The sequence below is a fragment of the Pipra filicauda genome, unplaced genomic scaffold (assembly GCF_003945595.2).
Source record: "Pipra filicauda isolate LSUMZ 115617 unplaced genomic scaffold, ASM394559v2 scaffold172_size1731463_pilon, whole genome shotgun sequence".
NCBI classification, from domain to species: domain Eukaryota; kingdom Metazoa; phylum Chordata; class Aves; order Passeriformes; family Pipridae; genus Pipra; species Pipra filicauda.
The window spans coordinates 1,534,314-1,547,277 of NW_024104240.1; the positions used below are offsets into that span (position 1 = coordinate 1,534,314).

At 59.3% G+C, this 12,964-nt stretch overlaps 1 protein-coding gene across 1 annotated transcript; it reads left to right on the forward strand.

Moving 5' to 3' along the window:
• Positions 1-5,223: 5,223 nt before the first annotated feature.
• ALX3 (ALX homeobox 3) lies at positions 5,224-11,208 on the forward strand. The gene is made up of 4 exons (XM_039379690.1): positions 5,224-5,479; positions 8,433-8,734; positions 9,892-9,954; positions 10,900-11,208. The coding sequence occupies exons 1-4, from the start codon at positions 5,224-5,226 to the stop codon at positions 11,206-11,208; spliced, it is 930 nt and encodes a 309-aa protein (XP_039235624.1).
• The last annotated feature ends 1,756 nt before the right edge of the window (positions 11,209-12,964 follow it).

Consider the following 12,964-nt stretch of genomic DNA (forward strand, 5'->3'; position numbering starts at 1 on the left):
GAATTAAACCGATTTATTCCAGCAGCTCCTCAAAAGGCCACTACGTTTATTTGGGAAAGCTTGGAATTTTTATCCAGCGGCGACCAAAAAAAAAAAAAAAAAAAAAAAAAAAAAAAAAGTAGTTTTCGCGTTGCTTTGAGTCGAGCCAAAATAATGTTTATTTTCATCGGAATTTCCTCCTTGAAATGCAAAGGAAAGTCCTTGAAATTCAAAGGAAGACTCCTTGGAACGCAGCGGGAAACAAAAGCGCCGAGGCTCGGGGTTCCCGCCGGGACAAATCCCGGCCCCGCCGCTCCTTTTCCCGGCGTTCGAGCCCTCGCTCGTTCTTCCCATCGTTAATTCGCGGCCCCCGTTTGACACCGAGCGCGGCTCCGGAGCCGGGGCCGGGATGAAAACGGGAACGTCGAGGTTTCCACAGCGCGAAAAGCAACCACAAAAAAAAAAAAAAAATTGCTAAAACTAGAATCCGTAAGGAATTTTCGCCGTTTCCCGGGAAAAATCCCCCCCGTTTGCAGCGCTGGGGGGTCCGTCCTCGGTGCCTCTGGACGTGGAAACTCCACAAATATAATATATTTGTACTAATGGGGGGATTTGTGCGATGATTTGCATGTGATCCCCACATGTTCAGCCGCGTCCCTCTGCCATCCAGGCACAAAATTCCAGGGTTTTAGTGTCCCCTGCGCTGAAAACACGAAGTATTGTGGGAATAGAGTGTTTGTGGGCAAAATTATAATGTACATTTGCGAGGGATTAAATTATCAGTGTGGCTATAAATAGATGTATTTATATAAATACGAACTAATATTTCAATATAAAATAATAATTAGGCGTATATTTATATATAAAAATGTGTGTATATGGAATTATGGAATTATGGAGCCGTGGAATGGTTTGGGTTGGAAGGGACCTTAAGGCTCTTCCCATTTCGACTTTCCACTATCCCAGGTTGCTCCAACCTGACCTTGAATGTTTCCAGGGATAAACAGATGTTAGAAAATAATATAATATAACATAAAAATAGAATGTAATTAATATTATCTAATTAACATAGTGCAATCCAGTATGTAGAATATACCATATAAAATACAGTACATTTAATAATACGTAATCTGTGTAGATATATATATAAAATATATACTGCATTATATAAAAAGATATATATAAAAATCCATAAATTATTAATATATTGTATTAATGTATTCAATAATAAAATATTAATACTTAAATTGTATCTAAATGACAGCTTTAAATCTGCACACGTAGATTTGTGTGTGTAAGACACGGGTGTGTCCGGGGGCATCGTGAAACCACCCGGGGGGATTTTTGTGTTTGTACTTTTGCTTTTGTGGGATCTGGAATTGGGGTCATTCCATGAAATACCAAATCCAGCCCCAGCTCCGTGATCCCGATGGGTTTCCAGTTCCATTTCCCACTCCCTGACACAACCCAGGGTTATGACCAACCGAAAAAAAAAATATAAATTATATATAAAAATGTATCATTTTATAGAAAGCGTATATTTTATAGGAACGTATATTTTATATAAATTTTATACAAATGTCTACATTTGTATATAAAAGTATATTTTATCTAAATATAACAAACTTATAAATACATATTTTATATAAATATATATTTTATATTAATAAATCCGTATAAAAATGGCTTTATTGTTTCCCCTCATTACCAAAATATTTATTATTTCAAGTCATTTTTCCTGCCATCAAGAAGCACATTCCTGAGCAAAATCAAGCTGCAGCTTGGGATGAAGCTCTGTGATGAGTTGGACCTCGGGAACTGGAGGATTTTCTGGGATATTTGGGATGTGCAGACGGACAAAGGCTGAGGACGAACCGGGAAGAACCTCCCGGGCATCCCCCAAACGTTCCTCCTTTCAGGGGCACGGGAACGGCCTTTGTGTGCTGTCCCGGCTCCTTTTGTCTTTCACCAGGCCGAGAAGAACCAGGAATTTTTTCCCCTGGGACTGAGAGGAGCAGCAGAGCTGGAGAACATCCCAAACCCCTGGGCCGGGATTGCGGGAGGGAGGGACCCTCGGAGCCCAAGTGCCACCAGGACAGTTGTCCCCCGACTGTCCCTGGCCCCTGGAGCTCACGTGGGGCTCAGCTGCCTCCCTGTTCTCCAGAGGAACCCACAGCTTTTCCTCCACAGACTTCCAGGGACGGGATTTCTCCCCAAAACTGCTAAAAATCATTGTAAAAATAATAATAATAATAATAAACCCCACCCTCCTGGAGGAAAAGCCCGGGGGGTGGAATTGGACCTGGATGACGATGCTGGTCCTCATCTACATTTCCCAGCCCTCGGGCTGGGAGGGAGAAGTGTCCCTAGGGAAGGAGGAGCCCATTCCCTGGGTCAGGCACTGCTCCAGTCCCTCTCCAGCATTCCCGAGGCTCCGGGTGGCGCAGGGAAATCTCGGCTGTGCAGGGATGTTCCTACAAACCACAGAGCTCTGCCAACCCTCCCGGCCTCCTGCAGAGCTCCAGGGCACCCCGTGACCCCAGGGGAGGAGATGCAGCTCCCTGGGATCCTTGGGGACGGTCGGGAAAACCAATGGGATGCAAAGAGAGTAAAAAAATTCCTCCTGTCCACGAGCAAGAGAGAAACCGAAAGCAGGAAGCGTTTTCCCTGCGAGGATCCCGCTGGAGTCCTCCTGCTGCACTTGGTGGCTCTGGTGACGCCACTTTTAATTGCATTTGGTGGTAAATCCAATTAAAATTGGGCCACAAAAGGTCATTTCCATCCAAGAGCCACCCCAGCAGCTCTTCCCTCATGGAGATGTCGGAGTCGGACACCGGGATGTGAAAAGTTTCTCTGGAAGCTTTTGAGCCCGGGAATGGGTGGGATCACCCTCTGCCCACAGATAAGCTGGTCCACGGCAAAGGAACCTGCCCTGCCCTGCTCAGTCCCATCCTGACACCACCTTCCAGCCTTGTCCCAAAGCACCCAACATATCCATCCCCAGATCCAGGAGGATGAGACCCCCTGGCCTCATCCAGAGCAGAGGGTTGGTGGCAGGTTCAGAGGGAGATCCCTGGAATCCTGGTGCTCCTCCCGCCCAGGGAAGGGACCAAATTCCTCGGCAGCTCCAGGAACCGACACCAACTCCCCAGAATCTCAGGAACCCTGTGCTGACTTCAGCTCCAAACACCCCAACCCCCACCTGCCTGAGAGCTCTCCACCTGCCCAGGAGGGTCCCAGTGATCCCTCCACCCTGGAAAACCGGCCCTTCCCAAAGCCTGTCCCGCTCCACAGCACTGCCAGGCGTGGAGGGACTCATCCTGCTCCGAAATCCCCTTAAATGCCAGGAAAAAAACAGGAGTTAAAACTAATCAGCCTTTCCAGGAGTTATGTTTATTGATATTTAATGATCTGTGCTGGGCCAGAGGCCTCCCAGTACAGTTTAACCGCAGTTTACAGCACACAGGGAGCTGTGGGCAGTGGAAAACAGGAAAAATCCCGGCAGCTCCAGTTAGGGAATTTCCACAGTCAGGGAATGCCATGGGATGCCCCGGGGGGGTGAGGAGGGGGCACTGCCCTCTCAGACCCCCCTGTGCAGAACCAGCCCCTCAAAGGACTCCAAAAGAATAATTTTGGGCAACCAGCCAAGATTTTTCTTTCCCTGAGCAGAGGCTGGAAAATCCAGCTGTGATTTACACCCCAAATCCACCACTCCTGGGATTCCACCAATTTTTCCAACACTCCAACATCACATGACCCTCAGCCCCTGACATTATATTTCTATCGTGAACTCTTTGAAATGAGATTGTCTCCTAATTCCAGGTGTTCCCGGTGCCAGGATAAAAGCCCTGCCCCGGCAGCGCCGATAGAAGTGATAATGTTATTTATGGTCGGCTTTGTCCCGTTGTTCTGTTATCATCACACCTCGGGGATCTGCTGGCTCCTCCTCCACCTCTTTTTGCTGCTCCCACCTGGTTCATCCCCTGCCCTGCAGCCCCCAAACCTGCAGGGTCATTTTTCCTGGAGCTGGAGCGAGGAATGATGCCCAGGGACAAGCTAAAATTGTTGTGCCCAGGGAAAAACAGCAAATGGAGGGTAAAACTTCTCCCCTCAGCCAAGATTTCTGCCCAGTTCTCCAGGCCCTTCATTTAATGTCCTCTCTGAGGCTTTGAATGCCAAATCTGCCCCTTATTTTGTGCACAACCCCCCCAAAACTGCGTCCCCTCACCCCAAACGAGCCAAACATCCAGTCCTGGGGAGCAGAGGAGCAAAATGGGGCAGGAAAGGGGGAAAAGGATTCCTGGTGAGCTCTGATCTGCTCTGTCCCAGCACAGTGCCCACTGCCAAAGGCAAAGTCAGGATCCTGGGATGAGGGGATCCAAATCCTGGGGCATGGGAACAACGACAGGGACATATGGGAAGCAGGATGGGACCTCCTTGGTGCTTGGAGCAACCAGCCCCCAGCCCAGCAGAGCCCAGCTCCTGCTCCAAGGGCACTGGGGGATCCTGGATCCCATGTCCCAGGGTCACCATCATCCCTGGATCCCATGTCCCAGGGTCACCATCATCTCTGGATCCTGTATCCCAGGGTCATGATTTTGCCTGAATTCCTTGTCCCAGGGTCACAATTGTCTCTGGATCCCACGTCCCAGGGTCACCACCATCCCTGAATCCCGTATTCCAGGTCTGGATTCCATGTCCTGGGTTAACAATCATCCCTGAACCAACTCGTCCCAGTCCTCAGCCCCGGCTCTGGGGAGGGAAAGGATGTAAAGGGGTCCAGTAGACCTTGGGAAGGGGAAAATAATCCAGAGAGTGTCGGAAAAATGGAAGTTTCTGCCCGTGCTGGGATTTCTTGCAGCTCTCAGCAGCCAGGGATGGAGTTTTAAAGCAAGGAAGGGCCCTGGGCGTTTCCTGTAGCTTGGAGACACTGGGAGCACTGGGAAGGGGGAGCAGAGCTCCTCCTGCGGCCCCTGCGCTGGGGATGGAGGGTCTGACCCACCCGGGAAAGAGACCCCGGGGTGGGGGTGGGTTCGGGATTAGAGGGTTAACGCCGCGGTTGGGACGCACGTGACTGGCTGTGGAGTGGGGGGTGGGCTGGGGGGTGCGGTGGGTGGGGGTGTCCGGGCCGGGGGGGCTGCTGGGCGATCCCTCCCTCCCCATCACCCCCCACGTCCCCCTCCTCCCGGTCCCTCGCACAAAATCCGCTCCCGCCGCCCGTCCCCGTCCCCTCCAACCTGCGCCATGGAGGCTCCGGGCTGCCCGGCCTTCCCCCCGCCTCGCCGGCCCGGGGGTCCTCCGGGGGTCCCGCGGCCTCCCACCGCCTTCGCCCTGGGCCCCCCCCGGCGGCCGCCGCCGCTCAGCCCCCGCCCCGCCCGCTGCCCGCCGGCCCGGGCACAGCCCCGCTACCCGGGGGTCTCCAGCGCGGGCCCCCCCGCCGTGGCCGTCCATGGGAAGCCCCCGTACCCGCCCGGGGCCGCAGGTACCGGGGGAGCGGCGGGTGGGGGGGGGGCGCGGCCGCCGAGCCCCTCCCGGCCCTTCTGCTTCTCTTCGCCCCTCTCTGCCCCGCCCGCGGGCTCTGCCGGGACCCCCGCCCTGACCGCCCACCCCGAGGGTCCCGTCGCCGACACGATCCCCCGCGGCTTCAGCGGCGCGGCCGCTGTCGCGATATGGCCCCGTCGGGGACCGCCAGAGCATCCCCCGACGGAGCCGGAGCCGGCAAAGGCCGGGCCGGTGCTGCCGAGTGTCGGCGGCCGGGACTGTGTCGCGACAGAGAGCGGGGGGGTCCGGGATGGTTCCTGTTCTCCAGAAACGAGGGGGGAAGAAGCGGCGGGACAGACTCGGCCCCGCTGCTGCGACGGCAGGACCGGCCCGGGCGGGGAGCGGCGGGGACAGAGCCCGTTCCCGGGGTCGGTGCCCGTTCCCGGGGACAGAGAACGGCCCCGTTCCCCGGAGGAGGCTGGAAAGTCGCGCCCGGCCGCCCCTTCCCGTCCGCGGGACCCACCGGGCAGGACCGGCGGCAGCAACCGGGGGGGCTCCGGGATCGGGGGGGGGCCGGACAGCGGGGCTGGCAGCGCACGGGAGTCCCCCGGGCCCGGGACTCCGTCGCTCCCGGTTCCCTGTTGCTCGGGTGCGGGGCTCCAGAGCACCCGGTTCCCGGGACTCCGGGGCTCCAGCAATCCCAGTTCCCCGGTGCCCGAGCACCTCAGGGCTCCCCGGTACCCGGCTCTGGAGCTCCAGAGCTCCCACTTCCCCTCGGCTCGGGGGTCCTGGAGCTCCGCTCCCCTCTCCAGGCTCGGGTAGGACCGGGCTCATCCCCGAGGCTCTCCCCGCACTGTCCCGGCCGGGCCCGTCGGGGGCTCCTCCGGGACCCCCCGGTCCTTTTATCCCCCGTTTCGCTTTAATATAAGAAGCAAAAGGCAGCGGCGCGGGGGAAATGGGAACCAGCTGGGACCCAGCAAAGCCCCCCCGCCGCGGGGAACAGGCAGAAAACGCCCCGGGAACACCGGGCTGGGGATACCGGGAATAGCGGGATGATCCCCCGCTGCCGCAGCACTTACCTGCTGCCGTTCCCGGAGCCCTTTCCGTGCCCCCATCCCTTCGCTAATGATCCCTTTGAGCTCTCCTTTCCCCTCCCGTTATCCCAGGAACTGTGCAGCTGTTCCCCAGCTGCCCCTTCCCCAGCGCCGCCGAATCTTTCCGGGGGTGTCAGACGAGGAAGGAGATGGGGGGGGAATATCTCTGTCTTCTCTTTTTCCCATCTTTTGTCCCCCTGTGCCACGGTGTTTATTTAGCTGCGTGCCTGGATCCCGCTCCTTCCTGCCGATTCCTTCTTTCTGGGTATTTATTTGTCTCTGATGCCAAAACCCGCTCGGAAATGCTCCATGTTGCCTTTGGAAAGGGGGAAAAAATAACCCAAACTCGATGCTTTGTGCAGCGGCATTTAATTTTGGTCATATTTTCCCTAATTTTGGTGATACTGGAGGGGGTTTGCCTTTGCTCTGCTCTTTGGTGGGACTTGTTTTTTATCATTAAAACCCTCCGGCTGAGCCCTTTGAAGGCCAAAACGGGGAGGAAACGGGAATTTGGCCTCATCCCTTCGCCGTTATCCATGACCAGGCACAGGGACAGGTCAGTACCGAGAGGGACGGGGAGCGATCGCCCCACCAACCCCCCCCCCCAGATTCCATTTACCCATTAATTCAAAGCAGCTGGACCCGGGCTCGGCTGTGCCGTAACCCCCAAATTGCCTTAATTAGGAAACAACCAAAAATCAAAACCGAAAGGCCGGAAAAGGCCGCGGCGGGGGCTGGTTTAGGGGTGTGAGGGCTGGTTTTGGGGTGCAGGGGCTGGTTTTGGGGTGCAGGGGCTGGTTTTGGGGGTGCGGGGGCTGGTTTTGGGGTGCAGAGCCCCCGTGGGGTCTGCAGGGATGGGGACCCCGTTCCCCCGCTCCTTCGGGATGTTGGTTAAAGGGCTGGGAAGGAGGATCCGTTCCAAAGGCGGCATTTTCCTGATCCTGCCCCTCCGAGGGGGCCAGCGATCCACTCCCCCAGGAATCTCAAATCCCTGGAGCCGGGGATTGGGGTGGGATCAGGGCAAACCCGGCATTTTTAGGTTGTCTCCTTCCCTGTGTCTCCTCGGCTGCTGGGGACCCCAAACCATTCCCCCCATGCCCGATTCCCCCTCAGCTCTCCCTTTCCCGGCTCAGCTCCTCGGGATCCCCACAGCCCCCGGAGTCCCCCGGAGCCGCCGAGTTCAGGGGGACAAACAACCCCCCTGGGGGGACAAGGGTGACCCCCGAACCTTGATCCCTTTCCATCAACCAGCCCAGAGGTGCAGCAGCACAGAGGGGAAGGGGAGAACCCCCAAATTTCCTGCCCTCATCCCCGGGGGAGGGGAGTTCTTCTCCAGCAAAAAGGCGAGGGGGTAATTTTTACCCCTTTCCAAGAGTTTTCCCGGGAGTTGCAGCTCCAGGGAAGTGCCGACTCGGGGGCACGGCCGCTCCCCCTGAACCAAGCTCGAGGGTGGGGGGCTGGATCCCCCCAGAGCTGGGGGTCCTTTGGCTCTGCCCTGGGCGGAAAGGGAGCAGGAGAGGGATGAGGAGGAACCAGGAGAGGAACAGGGCGAGTTCAGCCCTGTCTGCAAGACAACCCCGTGCCCACCTCCTCTGCCCCCTGCCCACCCCAACATTCCGGAGGGTCCCTGAGCCCCCGCTGCTCCGTGCAGGCTTCCCACACCCTCGGGGGGCTTTTCCTGCCCTCCTCTCCCACCTCGAGCAGGATTTTGCCCTCCCCAGTGATGGATTTGCCCTGCTGCATGTCCGTACCGAGCCCCTTTCTCTGGGAGCTGTATCCCAGTCCCTCGGGATAAGGGATGGGATGGGGCTGTGGCACGGAGAGCACTTGGCTTCCTTGTCCCCACTGACACCCCCTCCCCCTGTGCCTCCCCCCCAGGTGAGAAGGGCTGCAAAGGTGGGTTCCAGATGCTTCCCGGAGCCTGCCGGGCCCCCCCCAAAGCCCCGGGGGATTTGGGGTGCCCGCTGGCAGCACCTCTGGGTGCCCTGCGGGACCACGGGGCCCCCGAGCTCCCCGAGCCCCTGGGCAAGAGCAAGAGCAAGAAGCGGAGGAACAGGACGACCTTCAGCACGTTCCAGCTGGAGGAGCTGGAGAAGGTTTTCCAGAAGACACATTATCCCGACGTCTACGCCCGGGAGCAGCTGGCGCTGCGGACAGACCTGACAGAGGCCCGGGTGCAGGTACGGGAACGGAGCCCTGGCTCCAGAGGGCTGGGAATGGACAACCCGGGTGCTGCCAGGCAGAGCTGGAAGGTGTTTTTCCCTCCTCCATGCTCAGGTAGAAGCTGTTTTTCCCAGGATTATGCTAAATCCCAGATGGGAAATCCTTCTCCGTGTGTCCATCACCCACCGCTGGGATGTGGGCGCTGGTCGCCTCTAAACTCTGTCCCTTCTCCCCTCTCTCCGGCACCCCAGGGGTGGGAAGAGCCAAAATCTGGGAGGTCGCTGCCAACCTGCCCCCGGACCATCCCCCCTGCCCGAATCCATTATTCCCAGCCCCCTCCCCAGCTCAGCTCCTCCAGCCCTGGAGGGACCCTGGGAGCTCGGTACGGATGGGGTTGGGGGTGGCACATCCTGGGATATGGGGCAGGACGAGCCCGACCCTTATCCCGGGCTCCGCTGGCATCGCACTGGCCGGGAGCTGCTTCCAGAAGTGTCTCCGCGGGGGGTTGTGGCTCCAGGTGGGAAGAGGAGTCTGGAGGAGGCACCCAGAAGGGAGGGAGTGAGGGCAGGGAGCTCCCACCGGGAGCTGGGAACTGCCCTTCCCGGGGGCAGGAGCGGGGACAAGGCACGGGATGTGCCCCCGGAGCCCGAACCCACCCCGCGCCCACCGGGGCCTGGATTTGGGGTGGATTTGGATGAAATCACCTGTAACCACGTGAGCCCCGAGCCAAGGATCCCGATCTCCTCCTTCCTCCTCCCCGGGAGACGCCGCTGGAGCCGCTCCTGCCCCAGTGAGCACCAGAGACCCCCCCCAGTGAGCTCCAGTCCCCGCCCCAGCACGGAGGGACATCGGGACCCCAAAACCACCTCGTTCCGCAGCAAAATCTGGGATAAACAAGGCTCCGAAGCGCCAGGGAGGGAAAAGGACCACTCACCGAGCGGGACTGATGGTTTCCCCTGCGGGATAAGAGCGATTCCGGTGTTTGTAGAGGAAAAGGCCGCTGGGCTCGAACACCGAGCACGGGGAGGGTCCCTGCGCTCAGCTCCGGTTCCCCGGGACGAGGCGGCTCCGTGTCCAGGCGTTTTCCCGGCGGGAAGGAGCGTGGATCGCGGCAGACGGGCTGCGGGGAGCAGGGGGAGGGTCCCCACCCCTCAGCCCCCTCCTCCATCCCCAGGTCTGGTTCCAGAACCGTCGGGCCAAGTGGCGGAAACGGGAACGTTACGGGAAAATCCAGGAGGTGAGAGAAGTCCCGGCCCCGCGTCCCCCATTCCCAGGGGAGGGGGCTCATCCCACTGAACCGGGGGTGTCCCACATCACCCGTTCCTGCCCTTCCCCCTCCCCATCCCCCACGGGCCCTGCGGTTCCCTCCACCCTCGGAAAAAGGGTGGCCCTAGATGGAAAAGAGGGAAAAGGACATTTTTCCACACGCAGGAAGATGCTGCTGCTTCCCAGTCCATCTCCCGTGGGATTGTGCCCTGTGGGGCACGTTTTGGGGTGTGGTGTCCCCCCCTTAAGAGCCTCTCCCACCCATCAGTGCTTCCTGCCCCCCCTTTTCTACAGAACTGCCCTTCCCCCCCCCCAATATTGAAAAGCGTAAAAATAATTGAAAATTCAGCTTCACCCACACCCCTGAGGCCAAACTGTCCCGGGGGGAACATTTCAACCAGGTCTGACCCCCCCAGGGCCCTAAAACAGAGAAAAGGCGAGGGGGGCTGGGGGGGATCCGAGGGGGATCCAATGGGAGGTGAGTGGGATCCCAGGGGGGTGGGGGGATCCCAGGGGGATCCAAGGAGGGATGAGGGGGATCCGAGGGGGAATAAGGAGGATCCAAGGGAGGTTGAGAGGGATCTGAGGGAGGGATGAAGGGATGGGAATGAGGAGGATCCAAAGGGGGAATTGAGGGGGATCTGAAGGGGGATGGGGGGGCAAGGAGGGATGAGGGGGATCTGATGGGGGTCTGAAATGGGAATGAGGGAGGCCCGGGGTGGGGTAAGAGGGATCCAAGGGCAGATTAGGGGGATCCAAAGAGGGTTGAGAGGGATCCGAGGGGGGGTGAGAGGGAGTGAGTGGGGTGTGAAGGAGAGCTCAGGGGATACAAGGATTCAAGGTGGGATGAGGGGGATCTGAGGGGATGTCATTCCCCCCCCCCATTTCACTTTGGGCTCGTTTCTGGTTCTTTCAGCTGCAGAACAACCTGTGGCCGAGCCCCGCGAGCCCCCCGGGGCTCCTGCCCGCCGAGCCCCTCCCGTCCCCCTGCCTGGCCCCGTATCCCCCCCCCGCCCACAGCAACACCTTCGTGGCCCTTCCCGCCTCCCCGGGCGCCCCCCCCGCCATCAACGGCCTCTATTCCCTGCACGGGCTGCCCCCCCCGGCCCTGGGCCCCCGCCCCTTCGAGCCCCCCCCCCAGCACGACTACAAGGCGCCCGCGCTGATGCCGCTGAGGATGAAGAGCAAAGAGGGGGCCGGGAACCTGCTGGGCTGGGCCACTTGATCCCCCGGGGGGAGGGACGCGGATCCCCCACCCCCCGCAGCGCCAGGAATTGGGAGCGGGGTGGTGGGATCACCTTCCCCCCCTCCCTGCACCCCCCGATCTCCGGGAGTTTTCCTGAATCCAGCGCGATGCTGCAGCACCGGGGGAGCTAAAGGGGGGCTGTGGGGAGGGAAGAGGATCATCCCCACCCCCGGGCTGGCACTGGCAGCTCAGGCCCCCAAAAGTGGCTCCCCGAGCCCCCCCAAGCACCTTCAGTGAAGGGGGTTTGATGGAGATTCCCGCGGGTTTTGCAGCCCCCTCCCCTCCCATCAAATCTGTGTCCCAGGCTGGGGGGGGGCCCAGCCCTGGGTAGGGGGACTGTGACGGGGGGGGGAAGATACCCCCCCTGGCAGGGGACACAGGGTGTTTTGGGGGTTCCTCTCCCCTCCCCAGCTGCAGTTTGGCTGCTCACCCCCCTCCCAATGCAACCAGCAATGGCAGAAATTGGGCTCTTCCACTCCAGTCCCATACTGGGAAGGGCCCCTGGACTGGGACAGTTACTGGTGCTCGGGGGGGTTCCTGGGGGCAGAGCTGTGTTCAAGGAGCCCCCAAAGCCCCCCTCCAACCACCACAGCCCTTTCTGCTCTCCTTTTGGGGGGAAGCCCTGGCACAGCCCCAGTTCCTGGAGCAGGGGGAGCCCCCCGGGAGGGGCAGTAAATCCATGGGGGGGGGCTGAGAGGGTAAAGATTCCCAAATTGAAGCCGGTTTCCCTGGGGAGGGGGTCACCTGTTACCCCTTGGATGGAAGAGGTGGGGAGGTGCTTTAATCCCCCCAGATGGGACCCCCCAAGTGCTCCAAGAGGGGTGTTGGGGGCACAACTGGTCATTTGGGGGATGTTCCCCATTTTGGGGGGGCTCTTAGGGGGGGTACCTGTATGGCCAGTCCTGGGGGGGTGGAGGGGGGCCACCTCATTGCATCCAACTTCTTTCATCTTCTCTGGGGGTCCTGGGGGGAGTCACCCCAAGTGCCAAAACTGCCCCCAAAACTGGGATGCCACCCTGCCCCATCCTGACTGGGGGGGAAACCCTGGAGAGGCACCTGGACCCTCTCTTGGGGAGGCACCAAACCCGCTGCTCCAGCCCAATCTGGGCCAAACCCCAAGGTTTTCAGCCCAAACCTGGCACCCCTGGCACAGCCTGGTGCCCCCCATGGATGCCCCCCTTCCCCTGGGCCATCCCACCCCCCTCCTGGCAGGGGGGATCCGGGTCTTCATTTCTGAGCAATAAAACACATTTGTAATAAGTTATTTCTGGCTCTGGCACTGCTGTAGAGTCTGGGGGGGGTGAGGGGGGAGATTCCCACCTGGATCGTGGGTCGGCTCTGGGAATGGGGTTTGCTGTCTCCATTAGGGCTGGATTCACTCCTGGAGCTCCACAGGCTCAGCCCTGAGCTGTCCCACAGGGATGGGGTGGGAATTGGGGCTGTCCCAGCTTCCCTCCCTCGAACCAGGGCGAATCCCTCAGGATTCCATCCCTGGGAGATGCCCCTGTGCCAGGGAAACTGAGGCCCAGCAAGGTGCAAGGCTGAGCTCTGGCAAGGCCATGCTTTGGGGAGGCTGGGTTGGGTGTCTGGGAGCAGAGACAATCCCAGTGGGAACACCAGGATGGTGCCAGAAATCCCAGGACAGAGCTGGGGAGGGCTCAGGGAATGGGACAGGGGGGGACCTGCCATCCTCGAGGCCACCAACCCCCCAAACCAACAGAGTGGGGGCAAGGGG